Source organism: Leopardus geoffroyi, chromosome A1 (assembly GCF_018350155.1).
Source record: "Leopardus geoffroyi isolate Oge1 chromosome A1, O.geoffroyi_Oge1_pat1.0, whole genome shotgun sequence".
Lineage (NCBI taxonomy): Eukaryota > Metazoa > Chordata > Mammalia > Carnivora > Felidae > Leopardus > Leopardus geoffroyi.
In genome coordinates this window covers 198,408,181-198,425,521 of record NC_059326.1, presented here as the reverse complement: position 1 = coordinate 198,425,521, position 17,341 = coordinate 198,408,181, and the positions used below count along the sequence as shown (strand labels likewise).

At 42.1% G+C, this 17,341-nt stretch overlaps 1 protein-coding gene across 8 annotated transcripts in view; it reads right to left on the bottom strand.

Annotated features, from left to right (window-relative positions):
- Positions 1 to 17,341, bottom strand: part of LOC123576756 (chondroitin sulfate proteoglycan 4-like) — a 102,758-nt gene that overhangs the window by 39,417 nt on the left and 46,000 nt on the right. For all 8 annotated transcript variants that reach the window (XR_006701570.1, XR_006701566.1, XR_006701567.1 and 5 more), the window contains one exon: positions 12,891 to 13,063. Coding sequence is in view for 5 of the 8 variants with exons in the window: in XM_045438038.1 (XP_045293994.1) it covers positions 12,891 to 13,063 (173 nt within the window). In the remaining 3 variants the exon portion in view is untranslated. The remainder of the gene's footprint in view (positions 1 to 12,890; positions 13,064 to 17,341) is intronic.

The following is a 17,341-nucleotide window of genomic DNA, read 5'->3' as shown; positions in this document are numbered from 1 at the left end:
GTGGCAAGGCAATGATATTTTAAACATTCCTTCTTCATTCTTACCTGAAAGTCCTCTAAAAAGAATTTTCCCTCATCAGCTATTCGGCTACACTGATGCTATGCTGCAGTATATGTAGGAAAGACAGGATAAATACTTGATTCTTTCCCTTTATACTGATTTTTAGAAAAATGAGCTCCCTGATGCCAATATCCAAACATAAACGTTTGTTTTGTTTTGAGATCATTATAAACTCATGAATTTTAATGTATGATGTATTTCATTCTATTGCAATTGTTATTCTTATTGATGTTCAAATTTTCCCACCTTGCTTAGGGTATTTTTCAATATTTTCATCTAAGTCTCTAATGCCTGTTGCCTATCAATGTCCTTTGTGGCCCAGCTGATGGAGATAGGCTCCACCCAGGGTTTGGTTGTTCAGATAGCACGCGGGTAGTCCTTCCTCCAACAACAGTGACTGAAAGTTCTAAAACTATAATCACAGAAAGGAAGACTAGAGATAAAATGGTTAACCCTTTCATTCCGATAGGTCACATCTTTTTTTTTTCTGACCTGCCTTCTATAATATCTGAACTTAGAGGTAGGTTTTTCCAAGGTATTTATGTCCATGTCAGCAGTGCCTGGCATACATTATCCCATAATTTACAGAGCATTTCATCAGTCAGTATTTGGAAATACTGTATTAATTAACAGGAGTCTGGCTGTGTATTGCTGTGGCTCAACGCTGACACAATGGACGTACCTAGAACCAGAGTTCTAGGAAGGCTTTGGGTCTATGAGTTTCCGTGGAATATAAGCTTCCTGTTTCCACAGTGGCCAAAACCTGTTGGCGAGTTTCTCATTCCTTTCCTATTCATGGATAAGACAAGGAAGTGCAGTCATTTAGGGATTTTAAACAAGGAGAAGAAAGTATTGTTTCTCATAAAGAAGCAAGGTTACTCATGAAAAATTGGAGTTTTTCCTTAGAAGTTTCTGGGAAACAAGTCAGTTTTATTTAGCAGTTCTACTATTTCTATTATCAGCTTAAGATTTATAATAAAATATTCATCATAAATGTATTCATTCACAGGTGACTATGCCATGGATTTTGGACTGGAGAATGGTTCCTAAAGTTTCCCATTCTGCTTGAGAGATGTGTAATATTACAAGGAAAGAGACATCTAGCTCCTTAATATTAAAAGTAACACAGTCTATTGACCAGGAAGAAAAAAAATTCTTGGAGGCTGGTTGATCTTATCTTTCACTTCTCTGGTTTAAGTAAAAGTTAACTTCTCTGAAAAATATATAATAAGTTATTGGAATAATCTAAGGGTCTTCTGATGTCTACAGGATGAGGAATGATTGTCCCAGGGGAAGAATGGTTCTTATAGATGGGAACAGTTGAGATGAAGGTCAGAAATTTGAGGGAAGTAATTGGAGAGGAGGCTGTATACTTTGGAAGACTACTGGAGGAGAGGTTGGCTGTAGTTCTGTTTTTGAAAAGTCATTCAAAAAGTGAGAAATTCTGAATAACTTATTGACTTATTCTATGCTGGAGAGTGAGAAAATTAAATTAGATCAGCTTGAGTGTCTGAGCTTCAAGACAGGACAGCAGATAACTGAAAGTCTCGGCTAGAAGTAAAAGGGAGTGAGTGTGTGTGTGGAATGTCAACTTGGCAGCCATACCTTGAAGGAACTTAGAGTAGAGTCTTTAATATTTAGAAGACAGTGAGCTTTAAGAATCAGATTCTAAGGTGTGTGTGTGTGTGTGTGTGTGTGTGTGTGTGATGGGAGAGAGCTGGAAAAGGGAGAAGAACAAGACTTTATAGGGAAAAAAGGTGTAAGGTAAACTTGAGAGAAGGATCTCAGACAGGATTAGGAATTTTGTTACCCCAAAGTGGCCTTAGGAACAGCTTCCAACAGCTCTGCAAATTTCTGCTGTATTAAATATAGAGAGATAAGCCACTTAGCTGAATACCTGGGCTCTAAGATTAAGGAGAGAGGAGCAGGGAAGTTTTCATTTCCCATGGATTTAGATTAGCCCAGATACTTTCTCTTTTACAGGTGGAGTCCTTCTGGAATGCCATTAGAAATTCAATTTTGTAGGGGCACCTGAGTTTGTCCGTTGGTTAAGTGTCTGACTCTTGATTTTTAGCTCAGGTCATGATCTCATGGTTTGTGAGATTGAGCCCTGTGTCGGGCTCTGCACTGACTGACAGTGAGGGGCCTGCTTGTGATTCTCTCCCTGCCCCCACCCCACTCTCTCTTCTCTCTCTAAACAATAAGCATTAAAAAAGAAATTCCATTTTATAGAATTCCAACTAGTAAATGCAGAAGGAAAATTAGAATGAGAAAAATCACCATTTGGCAATCACCACAGTAATAAATGTTTCACAGGTAAGAATCCTAAATGGTTGCTTAAACTAGTAAGCTAAATTGCGATGAGAAACAGGGGATTTAAACAGTTCCAAAGTATTCCCTCACGAGATACTTAATTATAAAAATGAAAATAGTAACTTCTCAGTGGAGAAACCAGAAAAACTGCTAAAAGACTGATAAAAGACCATCAGTGACAGGACCAAATGAGCATCAGTGTCTCCTGACACGAAGCAGGAACAGAACTCAGCATCTCTCGTGCCAATTTCTGCCAAAGCACACAACCTGAATCCGACTGTGAGGAAACATTCAATAAAACCAAACCAAGGAACATTCTACAAATAACTGGTCTGTTTTCCTCAAAAACTGGCAATGTCACAAAAGTCAGCATGACTGCAGAATGGTCTCTGAGTAAAGCAGACCAAGGATACCTGACGACTAAATGCTATGTTTTACGCTGTGGATTTTTTTTCTAGGATAGTCTATGATACTCTTTTTTCTAGAGGATATTCGCTGAAACAACTTGTGAAATTTGAATAAGGTCTATAGATTATGTAATAACACTGTATCAACGATAATTTCATGATTTTGAAAATTATACTGTGGTTACATGAGAGAGGCCTTGTTTTTAGGAAATATACACTGAGGTATTTAGAGGTAAATGTACCTCAGGGGCACCTGGGGGGCTCAGTCAGTGAAGGGACCAACTCTTGGTTTGAGCTCAGGTCATGATCTCATGGTTCGTGGGTTCGAGCCCGGCATGGGGGCTCTGCACTGACAGTGTGGAACCTGCTTGGGATTTTCTCTCTCCCTCCTTCTCTCTCGGCCTCTCCTACATGTGCTCCCTCTCTCTGTCTCTCTCAAAATAAATAAATAAACTTAAAAAAAGAGGTAAAGGTATGTCGTGTCTGCAACTGGCTCTTAAAATTTCAGAAGTGTGTGTGTGTGTGTGTGTGTGTGTAGAGGGAATGATAAAGCAGACAGTTAAAAGTTAACATTCAGGGAATATGAGTGAAGAGTATACTGGAATTTTTGTACTCTTTTCCAATTGTTCTGTAAGTTTGAAATTATTTCAAAATAACAATGAAAAAATCTAAAAAAGTAAATCCCATAGTATTCTACTGTATCAACTTCAGTTAGAGACCAATAGTTTCTGTTCTCTGATGACTAAGTGTGTGCAGAATGAGGGAGTGAGGACAACCTTCAAATGCCTTGGGCACTCTGACATCAAGAAATGGTGGTTTCCTATCCCAATATACCGACCCCCCACCTTCAACTATGTCCATTTCTCTAATACTTTAACAAGGCTGTACTCCTACCTAACCTGTAAGTGGGTGAATACATAGGTCAAAATCCTAGACCCAAGTAGGATTTTTATTTGAAGTGATAATGTGATGGCAACGATTGGATCTCCGAGATCCAAACCTTCTGGATTTCATATCCTTGATGACTACAGAACCACAAAGAAAAACATTTGTCAGAGGCCAAAGAGATAGATTTGGCCAGGGGCCTTCCTGACTTTTCTATGATGGGTTAAATTTTACAGCTGAGAGGCTGCTGAGAACCTCAGAGAGGTTGGAAATTTAGGGAACTTCTCTCCATCTCCCCCCGTAATCACCAGCCTAACTGGGAAGAGAGCTGAGACCAGAAGCCATATCTCCATGTTTACAGATAAGAGCCCTTTCTCCTAGATCACTTTACTGGGGCCTCTTTGGCTCCAACTGCCTGAATTATGACTCTTCTTCCTCCCAGGAGGAAAAGGACACACACTGATATAAAAATGGAAGCAGAGGAGTGTAATAGAATTTGAACCCTGGGTTGGTCAGGCCTACATTCCAATATAAATGCTACCCAATTTCAGCTCTGTGGCTTTTGGCAGGTCATTTAATCTCTCTGAGCCTCCATTGCTGCATTAAAATACGGACTAATATCTCACTTGTAAATATACATTTAACTTAATTAGTCTTTTGCCACATGCCCTGGGCATTTCTGGGTCTTTCAATAAAGCATCTAAGTCCTCAATAATCACCTCCTCACTAGGACATCAGAGGATTCTGGTTAAGATGAAAGATTAGACTTATTTTTTTAAAAAGAATCATGGCATGAAAATATTCAATAATTAGAAATTTCTAAAACATACCTAATGAAATAAATTTTCTCTCATAAAACAAAGAAAGTTTTAGGCTGGATTTTGGCAGGCTCCAGAAGTTTACTTCCAGTTGCTTTGTAAATAAGTATCAGTTCACCATCGTATACTTGACATTTCAATAAACATTTGTTAAATGAACAAGCTACTTAACAAGTGCTTTACAAAATTTAATTATAAAGTATATGTTTATATCAGGAAGCAGTAGAAATAAGGCGATCCAAGACATTTCTTAACCATTTATTCAACAAAAACACAAAGAGTACCTAACTTTTACTGAGCCCTACATACGTGCCAGGCACTCTGCAAGGTATATTGTATAACTCATTTTATTTAGTTTTGTGTTAGGGGCCTCATTATACCCATTTGACAGATTTTAAAACACCCCGAGGTTCAGAACATTTAAATAATTCACCCATAGCCAATAAGTGGGAGAGGCCAGTTTTTAATCCAGTCCCACGTGACTCTGGAATTCATGCTTTTTCCACTGTCCTGCTCCTTCACCATGGGAAGTTCAGTGAGATTCTAGGCAACCAAGAAATTCGTAAGATATGCGTTCCAACTTCAAGGAGTTTAGTAATGTAAAAAGTCAGTTGGTAGGTATGTATAAGACGAGAAAACCACTATGGGCTAGAGCTTGTAAGGATTCAAACAAATAGCTCATTCTATATACTGTATTTATTACAAAAGGCAAGTTAAAGAAAAACTGTATTCCACTTCTTTTATGCCACTGCCATTGTATATCAGGGACAAACTTTCTCACAGGACCTTAGAGGGAAGAAGGTGGGAATGAGTTTCCACCTGGTTCAAGGTTGAAGGCAATCCCTTTCTGGCCCCAAGGTGACTGGCAGACATCTATTTTCTTTTTTTTTTTTTTTTTTTTTTTTTAAATTTTTTTTTTTCAACGTTTATTTATTTTTGGGACAGAGAGAGACAGAGCATGAACGGGGGAGGGGCAGAGAGAGAGGGAGACACAGAATCGGAAACAGGCTCCAGGCTCCGAGCCATCAGCCCAGAGCCCGACGCGGGGCTCGAACTCACGGACCGCGAGATCGTGACCTGGCTGAAGTCGGACGCTTAACCGACTGCGCCACCCAGGCGCCCCGCAGACATCTATTTTCTTAAAGGTAAGCTTTTGAAACCTGAAGGCAGAGAGCTAAGGGTCATTAAGAGTGCCTTGGATGAACCCAGGGGTGAAGTGGGAGCACTCTGATATATAGAATCTGATCATTCTTCCCCTAAAATAGTGTGCACATTCTGTAGGTCCACAAAAGTACATGTGGACAGGACTGAGTGTTAAGAGAATAACACTGTCAAACTCAGCCAAAGGCAGGCTAGAGCACTCTGGAGCATCTCTTCATTCCGAGGGTCTTTGTAAATGTGGCTCCCTATGGTCCTGATAAGAAAATCACAGCATAAGCCTTTTACACTAATCTTTCCCACAGTGGGGCCTAAAAGTCAATCACAGCTTTGAAATTCCCACTGGAGAAGAGAGTAACCATACTGTCTTAGAGTCAGCTGGGAAAAGGGGGAGGGAGAAAGGGTCACATACAGTCCACTCACTTGATTCTCCACGACACGATGGCTTTGTTAAAGGTCCAAGTCTCTAGATAGGACAATTGTTGTCCAGAAGAAGCAAGGGAAACAGAAGTGTCCAAAAAGTCTCTATCTTGGGCAGATGTTCACGGAGAAAGGAGACTGTAGAAAGCCAAACAATTCAGAATGGTAAAGCCTCTAAGATTTCATTTAGGCTAACCAAAAAGTCCTATACGCTAAGGTTTGGATGACAACAAGGTCCTGTGCTCCTGAAGGATGAGCTCAGATAAATGACTCTTCTTTCTGTGCCCTTTATTAATTTTACCAGGACTGGCACCATCACGTGTGTAGAGACCAGCTGGGTATGGAGGGCTCAAGGTTCCCAGAAGAGGTCACAAGTCTGGGGCAGCCCAGGGAGTCACAGCTTAGAGGGTGCACCCCAGGCATCATGCTAAAAAAAAGTGGAACTGGGTTAAGTCCCAGAAGGGATTATCCTCAATGAGAATGGATAGAAGAGGCATTTTTAGGAGACCTAAGTTCCTAAATGGTGATATCTGGAACTCTCCAGCTAGAAATGGGCAACTGAAAACCAAGTCCAAATAATTACCCATACCCCCTCCATGACTGAGCCAATTTCCATAAAAATGCCACATCAACAAGGTTTTCAAGGAGCCTAACAATATAGCCATCTATAGCCCTCCCTGGCAGAAAGGTCCAAATCCACACTATATGGAAGTAAACATTGACTTTCATGGGCTTTATGCCATTAAACGCATGGAAACCTTTAATTAAACTACCAAACAAGATTGTAGAAAAGGTGATCAATTCATTCGGAAGAAATAGAAGGTAGTATGGGATATCTTGCTTTTTTGTAGAGAAGTGTATGTAGTACGCTAAAGAATGTAGTAGGCCAATATCAGAGCCAAATCCCTTGAACTTGTGAATATTACCTTCTTTGACAAACACTTTGCAGATGTCATTAAGGATCCCGAGATTGGAAATTACCCTGGACTATTCAGGTAACTGCAATCACATACATCTGTACAAGAGGGAGGCTGAGGGGTATTTGCCACAGACAAAAGAGGAGAAAGGAAAGCGACGGTGGAAGCAGAGACTGGAATGAAGCTACAAACCAAGAAATACTGGCAGCTACCGGAAGCTTTCAAAGGCAAGGAAGGAATTCCCCCTCAGAGCCTCCAGAGGGAGAAACAACATGCTGACACCTTGACTTCAGCCCAGTGAAATGGAGTCCCGACTTCTGGTCTCCAAAACTATGAGATAACACATTTCTGCCATTTCAAGCCACCAAGTTTGTGGCAATTTATTATAGCAGCCGTAGGAAATGAATACAAGGAGAAAAGATAAACCGCTCTCATTTAAATGGATATTAGTTCTATCTGCTTTTTCAAAGAAAGAGCCAACAGTTCTAAGAACAAGAAATATTTTTGGTTATTCAAAGCTACTGGGCCAGGACCCACGAGCCAATTTCCAGTGTGAACAATGAGTAGGTAAGTGACAATGCAGTATTTCTACATGTAGAAAATATGGTGACACATAATCCAGTGACTTGTAATGGCAAAATCCAAATTACTAAAACAAAACACTGGTGGGAAGTGCCCAAAATGACTACTGGGTCTAGTTACCATGGAGCTTGCTACTGAAGAGACCTCAGGAAAGTAGGGACAGAGAGGCCAGAGTGATCATTAACACAAAGACACTGATCCTTCTCTGCTCAGAAAACTACAGGGCCAAAGTTCAACGATCCCACTGTGTTCTCCATTAAGTTGTGATAAATTAATTTCTATCCCACGGGAAATGTGCTTGCAATTTCTTAAAATGCGAGCGTTATCTTGAGCAACAGACTGAGACTCTGGAAGAAGAGGTAATTGGACAAAATTCACAGCACAGAATCCATTGTATTGTTTGCTAAGTGTGGCCCTGGAAGGCTGTGTTTGTGTTGCCGCAGCAGAGACAAAGATGGATGACCATCCTGCCACAAGAGCACAATGGCTAAAATGCAATTACTGGCTTTATGGAAAAGAAAAAAGGCCAGACATTAAAAACCTCAAAACCAGAACACTTTGCTTTTTAATGATTCCAAATTATCTAAGCAAGCACCAGAATGAAAATCACTCAATTAGCCCTGTGCTCTCCTTGGAAAGGACTAGTGCTTTAAAGAATTCGATTCATACTTTGTTCACACATTCTTTGAAATGAACACTAAATGTCTACAAATGTAAAAAGTTTCCATATCACAAAAATTTGATGATTCACGTTCTCGGCGTATGTTTAATTCTTCAGGATATAAGATTTTCAGCACAAGTTCTGTGATTTAGCTTTTCCCATTTAGGCAGATGTGATAGTACTGCAAAAAACAAGAGTGTTACTTGATTATCTTGGTAGGTTGACGTGGTATGGTTTGAAAAAAATGGTGAGCTTATTCTGGGATAAGAAAATATTTTGAGCTATAACGTAACAAATGTATGCCTACAATTATTTTGATCAAGTATGATATTAAGCATCGTGGAGTGTCTCGGTTTCTTTCACAAGCTAAAGCCATCCAGAGTCACTGATTAAAATGGTCATTTTTGTTTATCCATCAAAAAAACAAGAAAGGATGTGGGTTTTATGTGCATACTGATACGGTGGCTTTGCCTCCCCAGCCGAGAGTGGTAGAGGGCTGGAAACAATTTAGTCCTTTAAGGTAAAGGTGTGAAAGAGAACTCAAACATCAACTGCCTAAAACACTCTCCCAATTGGACACTTAGCAGGTTATTGGCTAACTGAAATTTGAAAATTTGAAGTTAGAAAAACTGGTACAGAATGCCAGAAAGCAATCAAAGCCATTTGCTTACGTGAACATGGCTGCATAGTTCCAAACTCCCTTTACAATTGGACTTGATTCCTGCCTGAGTCATGTCTCTTTTCACCAACTAAACTGAAGAGGGTTAATCAAAGCACGTAATACGTGCTTGATAAATGTCTTCATTAAGTAATTCCAGAGAAAAGGTTTTGATTATCTTCATCACCTCCAAAGCCTGCCTCTGCCCCTTCTTTTATGTCTCAAGTTGTTCTGGAGCTGCTGGGTAGTAAATCTGAGCCGTGATAAAATGGCCCAGAGTCCCGAGCAGTATCCTATTCAACAGAGGCCATAAAATTGCAGATTTTAGGAAACGATTTACATTCCATTTGCATGTGAAAAAGGAGAGAGGATCTAGAAATGGGAAAGCTAGGAAGATAAATACCAAGTGTCTTCCTCTTCCCAAGTCACAAATAAAACTGTACATTTTTGAACACACAAGCTAAACAGAATTGAATGTCTTCAGATTAACGCCGGTTGTATTGAATTTATTGATGGTGCCCTGTTTTTTTTTTTTTTTACAATACAGATGTACCACTTTAATGTTTTCTAATTTTATTTTTATAATAAGCCTGTGTTATTTTCATATTCAGGAACACCACATGCACACACACATACACACACACACACACACACACACACACACTGAGTCAGACACACACTGAGACACACTTTGGTGTCTATCTTACAGAGTTTGCTCAGGATACCCTCTCCTCTCCCCATGTTATTGATTTTTTTTTTTTTTTTATGACTACTGTAGTGAAAGAGTAGTCAGGGTATTTCGATGATGTTTATTCATAGGCATTTAGCCCAACATATCCTGCAAACCACCTCGACTTTTCTGCAGCAGCTGCTCTGGGGAGGAGTCCTTCCCCTGGGTCCTCCTTGCTCTTTCCACTGGGGTGGGATCTTTGGAGGCCTCCCAGCCCTGGCCTCATTCTGCCTTCCAGCCGATGTTCTGCTCAATATTGAAGAGCTCCATCCATCCCGACATTTCCTCAGCCCCCTTGCTCTCATCAGGGAAATGTGTTCCAGAACATCAGGGGCTCTCCCCCAAAGGGACACAGTCATTGGGTCACAGGTGACAGGCAAATGTCACCCTCTTCTAATGACCTCATTTCCGTTCATTAGATCACAGTAGCACATTAGGATAAACATGGCAGCCAATTCTGGTGTCCCAGAAAATTGCCTCCTCTTGTGAAACCAGTCTTTTAGCTACTGGGAGACGAAAGGAACCTCACACATTTCCAAGAACAAAAAGGGTAACAGCAGCCTTAGCTAGCATTTAGTTCGTGTCTGCTGCGTGTGGAATGGTGTCCTAGACATTTTGCACCTGTCAACTGTGTTAATCCACACACGCTCCTAGAGGAAAGGACAGCCTGGTGGATAGGAGCATGACTTAGTGTCAGAAGTCCTGGGTTCAAGTTAAGGCTCGGCTGCCCCTGGGTTGGGTAACTGTGGGAAGGTTGCTTAACTTCCCTGTGCTTTAGGATCCCAGCCTATAAAGTGAGATCATCAGTAGTAGAGAAGATGGCTTAGGACGACGCCTGGGACATGATGAATGTTCAAAATGGTTTCAATTATCATTACTACTGTTTTCTTCATTTTACCGATAAGGAAACTGGGGTTCAAAAGACACGTAATTTGCCCTAACTCACAGAGCTAATCCAGGTCTGATTTCAGAAGCCAAGAGACTTGTCGTCAGCCATGAGCAGTCAGCAGGAGATCAAGCGGCAGCCACAGGGCAACCGATTCATAAATGAGGTGTTTGTTTCATACTCACACACCACAGAGACAGAGTGTGGGCCACTGGGCTGAATTTCTACATCTCTAAGTATATCTCACATGCTGTCTTCGAGCCTATGCTCTGCTCAAGGACCCAGGAATTGTCGTGTCCAGGAATATACTCGCATCAGGACTTGATGCACAATCTGGGGCTTTGTATACAATAAAGGGAGCTCGCCTTTGTCCTCTGAGTCAAAAGCACTAGGACGGGCTGCTGGCACGGTGGGTGCTTGGCTTGGAGAGGAAAAGGCCTTGTATGTTGAGAAGAGCCACACATCTGGTCCATTCAAGAACAATGAAACTCCTCTCTCAGCATGCCTGACTTGTGGCACCGCCCAGGCTGTGCTTCCAGATGAGCCTGCCCTGTGTCCACAGGAAAGACCAACAGTTGGGCCCAAGGTCTCTGGTCCCGGACACCCCTTGGCAGGGCCCTTATAGCCCTGAGCCCCAATCTAACACACCTCACTTGCCCCAGCCAACACCTGCCACTGCTAATATGTTTTGGCACTTGCCTCTTGGTTCTTTAAGAGGAAGGAATAATGAGAGGAAAACTAAAGCCTTATAATAATTGGATTTTAATCAGTCAAGACTTTTATTGCCTGCCCTCAAGCCTTTTAACTAGGCTGGGGTTTTAATTCCTGTTTCCAATGGTGTTGCATTATGAAAGTGGTTTGTTTTCATAGGAAAATGTATCATAAACAGCTTTCAGATTACCAGGCTAGCCCCCTATGGTAGAGTGTTCTGTCGTTTTCCAATTATCCAGGGTCTGCTCTCTGTGAGAGGACTGTCCTTCCCCGCCCCACGGACATCAGGCTTGTTCGTGTGACTCTTTCATCAACGAGATGTGAGCAGAAGCGATACCTGGCATACCTGAGCACAAACTTTAAGAGTCATTGTGTGTTTCTAGTGTCACTTCTTTTTCCTCTGCCGCAAATACAGCAGTGTCCAAGAGAGGGGCTGCCCCCTCCCCTTGGGTCCTGGGATAAAGGAGAGGTGCACAGCAGACCTGTAGGCACCTCGCAGCCCATATACAGCATAAGCGTGAAATCAACTTTTGTTACTGTCAGTCATGATATTTGGGAGTTGTTACCGCAGCATAACCTAGTGGATCCTGGCTACATATTCACGAAAGCCTAGTTAGACCACATTCAGCTGAAAGATTGTGTATTTGCAGTGAAAACCAGTGGAAGTTAATGCTTGGCATGATCACCGTAAAAAAGGGTTTTTTAATTTTGTTTTGTTTTGTTTTTTAAAGAACGAGGGCAAGAGCCAAGGCATCTTTACAGGACTGATATCATTCCTGTCATTGTTTAAAATGCAAACTGACCCTGGGCAAGTGTTGATGCATTAAGCTGCCCACACACTGCAGTGCTCATCCTAACCCTTTTTTTCTTCCTCCAGAGTGCATTTGTAAACTAGAGAATTTATATTTCCTCTTTTCAGTGCTACATTCAGAGATTGTACTGCCTCATGATCTGCTCCCTTCCATGCATCCTGGACAAAGGCAATTACAAGGCAAAAGCCAGATTCAATTCTGCTATATCACATTGGAGAGAAATGGCTCTAAGGTTAAAGGTGGACACTCTTGCTATTTCTCCTAAACATGACTTCAGATTTTTTAAAATTTCCTAGTCACGTAACGCTCCAGCCAAATCAGCTATCGAATCCGTGTACCCACTGTTTAAGAATGGAAAAAGAAGGGTGAACAGCATGCAAGAATCATATTCAAGAAAGCTTATCCATTTAAATAAAAAGGTACGTGGATGGTGGTGGTGGTAAAGTGCTAGTGAAGTTTGAAACAGATGGTTCTGGCCACAGATTAAATACAGATTTATATATACACATCTAACAATACAGTACTAAATAATGTTGATAATTTTACGCATTAAATATAAATGTTACCCAGACGTGTCCTGCAGGATTTATTCCCGCTCCTCTGCTTTGGGCTTCCTTTTAAATCTGTCTTCGTGATAAAAAGGATTCCTTTTTATGTGTTAGACACGGAGTTTGAATTTGCTTAGCGTTTTCGGACAATTGTGTCATCCTGTGCTACTACTAAATGTCTGGTATCGAAAACCAGCACGGCTGAAATGCGTAACTGCCTGGGCAAAGGGGCACGTGGGCTTGGCCTGACAGGGTGAAGGCGAGCCAGGGGCCACCCTGCACAGCCACCCAGCCCTGCCCAGCTGCACGGATGTCAGGACTCACCAGAGTCTGCGTAAACACGGAAACATCCTCTGTGCTGTTGTCAGAATTTACTCGCACCAACCTCCCAAGTCTAGGGGAACTTATAACCGTAAAAGTTACAGTTCTGTTTCCTGTGCTGTCCGCATCATTGGTCACAGCTCTCAGGTCACCGGATGAAAGGGGTTTCGTGGAACCTAAGTGAAGATGAAAGCAGGCATTTAAGTATGAAGCCTATGAAGGCTGCCAGATAACAAAATGATCCTTAAAGAGCCCTGAAAATTCTGGAAGACACACGGGACTGGCCAGCTCTAACTGGAAATTGTGCTGTGAGGGGCTCATGATCCCGAAGGCATCTATTTAAGGATGTGATTGGCCACTAGGGCTGGAGATGAAGGAGGGGAACATACCTCCCCAGTCCCCGCCTGGTCCTGCACAGCTTACTGATCCCCACGGGTAAAACGCAAGAGCAGTGTGTGTGGCTCGGAGTGCAGGACGGGGGAGCTGGCTATGTGCGCCGAGAGAACAAGAGACAGTGCCCTCCCCTGGGGGGGACAGGCGCACCCTGGCCTGCCTGTGGCTGTGTGTGTTCAATGGAGTGTTCATCCGTGGGCATCTGGGGCAGAGGTTGGTTCTTGAGCAAACTTGCAACATTTCCAGAGGACCCCAGACCTGCAGGCTTCACGGACGTTGTGGGGAGGGAGGGACCTTTGCAAATGCCAAGGGACGAAGAACCAGGAACACACGAGTTTGTGCGCAAATGCGACCGCATGTGGCAACTAAAGCCCAGAGAGGCTTGGGACATGCAGGGTAGGGCAGTGGTTCTCAAATGGTCTGTGGTGAAGGATCAGGGCTTCCCTCCTCCCCCAATCCTCTGTTCACTGATAGTTTTATAAAATACAATAAAATGTCACAGCAAGGTCAGAGTGGCATACAAAATTCTAAATATTTCCTCTTCTTATCAGTTCACAGACCAGAAGGTGCGTGGACCACAGTTTGGGAGCACAGAGTCGGACTACATACCCCTTTACTTCACACTGACTGGGAGGGAATGTCCCCAGCCTTACAGGGTGGCAGGTCTGAAAGCGAGTCTCATAGTCCTCCTGGCCCAGAATCTCACCTTATCTATTCTGTCTTAGCCCTGCTAAGGGCTTAGCATTATGCTTTGCGCAGGGTAGCTCTTGAAGTAGGCACTTTATAAATTGTTTATGAAACAAGTTCATCAGTCAACCACCTAATAAGAACTAAGCCTCCTGAATGACATCTATTTTGCTTTACTTATCAAGTATTGTAGCCTTAGAAAGCGAGGGCCACTAATTACAGTGTTTAAACCATATCAAGCTCTTAAAAGTGGGACCTAACTAACAAAGGGGGAAGCTGGCTTTGGGTAAGATTTTTAGACGTGTGAGCTTTGTTCTGAGCCTTCGATTTGGAGGCTCCCTTTAAAACGCTGAACAACAAAGGCCCTGCGGTGGCTCCGTCGGTTGAGTATCCGACTTCGGCTCACTTCATGATCTTGTGGGTCTTGAGTTCGAGTCCTGTGACAGGGCTCTCTGCTGTCATCACAGAGCCCGCTTCGGATCCTCTGTCCCCTTCTCTCCCTGGTCCTCTCCCGCTTGTGCTTTCTCTCTCTCTCTCTCTCTCTCTCTCTGTCTCTCAAAAATAAATAAACATTTTAAAAAATGCCTAGCAACAAAAACAAAAATAAACAAGTTGGAACTACATCAAGCTGAAAAGTGGTCAGCAAAGGAAACCATCAGCAAAATGAAAAGGCAACGTATGGAATGGGAGAAAATATTTGCAAACCACGTATCTGGTAAGGGGTTAACATTCAAAATATACAAGGACCTCATACAACTCAATAGCAAGAAAGCCAAATAGCCCAATTTAAAAATAAGCAAGGGACCTGAACAGATATTTTCTAAAGAAGACATACATATGGCCCATAGGTACATGAAAAAGTGCTCGATGTCACTAATTATCAGGGAAATGCAAATCAAAACCTGCATGAGCTATCTCCTCACCCCTGTCAGGATGTCCATTATCAAAAAGACAAGAAATAACAAATGCTGGTGAGGATGCGGAGACGAGAAAACCCTCATGGACTGTTGGAGGGAATGCAGATTGGTGCAGCCACTGTGGAAAACAGTATGGAAGTTCCTCAAAATATTAAAAATAGCGACACTATATGATCCAGCAATCCCACTTCTCGGTATATATCCAAAGGAAACAAAACATAATCTTGAAGAAACAAATCATATATACAAATATATATGTGTATATATATATTATATATATGTGTATATATGCATATATATATATAATATATATATTATTATTCAGGCTTTAAATACAATGAAATTCTGGGGGTGCCTGGGTGGCTCAGTTGGTTAAGCATCCGACTTCAGCTCAGGTCATGATCTCACAGCTGAGTTCAAGCCCCGCATCTGGCTCTGGGCTGACAGCTCAGAGCCTGGAGCCTGCTTCAGATTCTGTGCCCCCCTCTCTCTCTGCCCCTCCCCCATTCATGCTCTGTCTCTCTGTCTCTCTGTCTCTCTCAAAAATAAATAAACATTAAAAAAAATTAAAGAGAATGAAATTCTGTCATTTGCAGCAACATGGATGTAGCTGAGAGCATTATGCTAAGGGAAATAAGCCAGAGAGAGAAAGACAAATACTATATGTTATCACTTACCTACAAAAAATATATATATATATATCGAAAAAAAAAAAAACCAGTTGAATTTATTGAAACAGAGAGTGGAAATGTGGTTGCCAGGGGATGGAAAATATAAGAAGAGGTTGATAATCAATACAAACTTTCAGTTATGAAATGAATAGGGTCTGAGGATCTAATGTATGACACAGTGACTACAGTTGATAGCAATATACTGTATAATTGAAGCTTGCTAAGACAGTAGAACTTAAATGTTCTCACCAGAAGAAGAAGAAGAAGAAGAAAGATAAACATATGAGGTGATAGATTTGTTAATTAACTTGATGGGGGGAATAATCCTTTCACAATGTGTAGGTATATCAAATCATCATTTTGCATACTTTGGCTACCTTAAAAATTTGTTAAGTATACCCCTCTGTAGGTTCTGAAAAACAGAACAAAATAAAACAAAACAAAATGTCTGAGCCCCTGGGCTGGGTACTAGGTCCTGGGATTCTAGGGGTGAGGCAGGAGTGTCTGCCAATGTCAGCCTCAGGGACACAGTTCAGGCCTGGGTTCAGGACTCCCTTGGCACAATTTTGGCAGTTACCCCAAAATACTCATGTGATGCTTGTAACTGCCTCCCACATTTCTCTTACTTCTTTGCTGCTGAAATTTTTGCAGATGCTGCCCTCTTTCAGCTTCTGGAGCTGGGGGCCCAGGATCGGAGGTTGACAGGGGAGGCCAATAGTCAGTGTTACACGAAGTCAAAACTATGGCCCGTTCTTTGTTACCTGCCAACATAGGGTTCCCTCATTCTGTCAGGTGATTGTGTTTTTATGTGTGCAGTCTCGGGGTACCCAAAGTTCTCTATCTTCAGCTTTTCTTTGGACCTTTTCCCCACTGAGCCTTCTTTTTTTTCCCAATGCTTATTTATTTATTTTGAAAGAGAGAGAGCATGTGATCAAGATAGGAGAGAGAGAGAGGGAGAGAGAGAGAGCCCCCAGCAGGCTCTGCACTGTCAGGGCAGAGCCCTACGCGGGGCTCAACCTCACGAATTGTGAGATCATGACCCGAGCCGAAATCAAGAGTTGGACACTTAACCAACTGAGCCACTCAGGCATCCATCCCACTGTGCCTTCTTAATTATCTCTTTCTTATAAAGGACTCTAACTTTTCACTTATTCCTTCACCTCCAGGGCTACCTTTGGCAGGTAGTGGTGGATAGGAGGGATTCTTTCTTTAAAACAATATCATTTGTCTTAACCTTTTTGGGGAGAAGACCCACTAGAGATGTTCCAGACCGAGAGCGCTTTTCTCTCAGCCACGGTACATCAGTCCCCATTCCCTTGTCCAGCTGCCTAACCCTGAAGGGTTTCTAGGGTTTAATTCCTATTCAGCAGCCATCCTGGGCATGCTCAGTCAGCAAGACTAGCTGGCTCCATGTTGTAACTGACTGATGAGCATTTTTTCTCGTCCAGCCCAATTCACAGAAAGCCAAACACCATTTTCCCCTCACCCCACCTTGTTTTATTGCAAGCACTGATATCATCAGTGAACTCCAGGCACTTAATTTGGGAAGGATTTCTCTAAGGTCCTACCTACCTGTATATTCCATAGAGTGACCATCCTATAAGAAGTGTGGCAATAAAAGGCTCATGACCATATCTGTTTGGCTAGCCCTCATTCCATATGCACCTCTTAGAGATTTGAAAAGCAAATCTGCATGTGAAAGACTCTGAGTCTCCCAGTAAAGAAATCTACTTTATCCTTCTCTTAAATACAGCATTTCTCAAACATACTTATATCCTATTGTGTT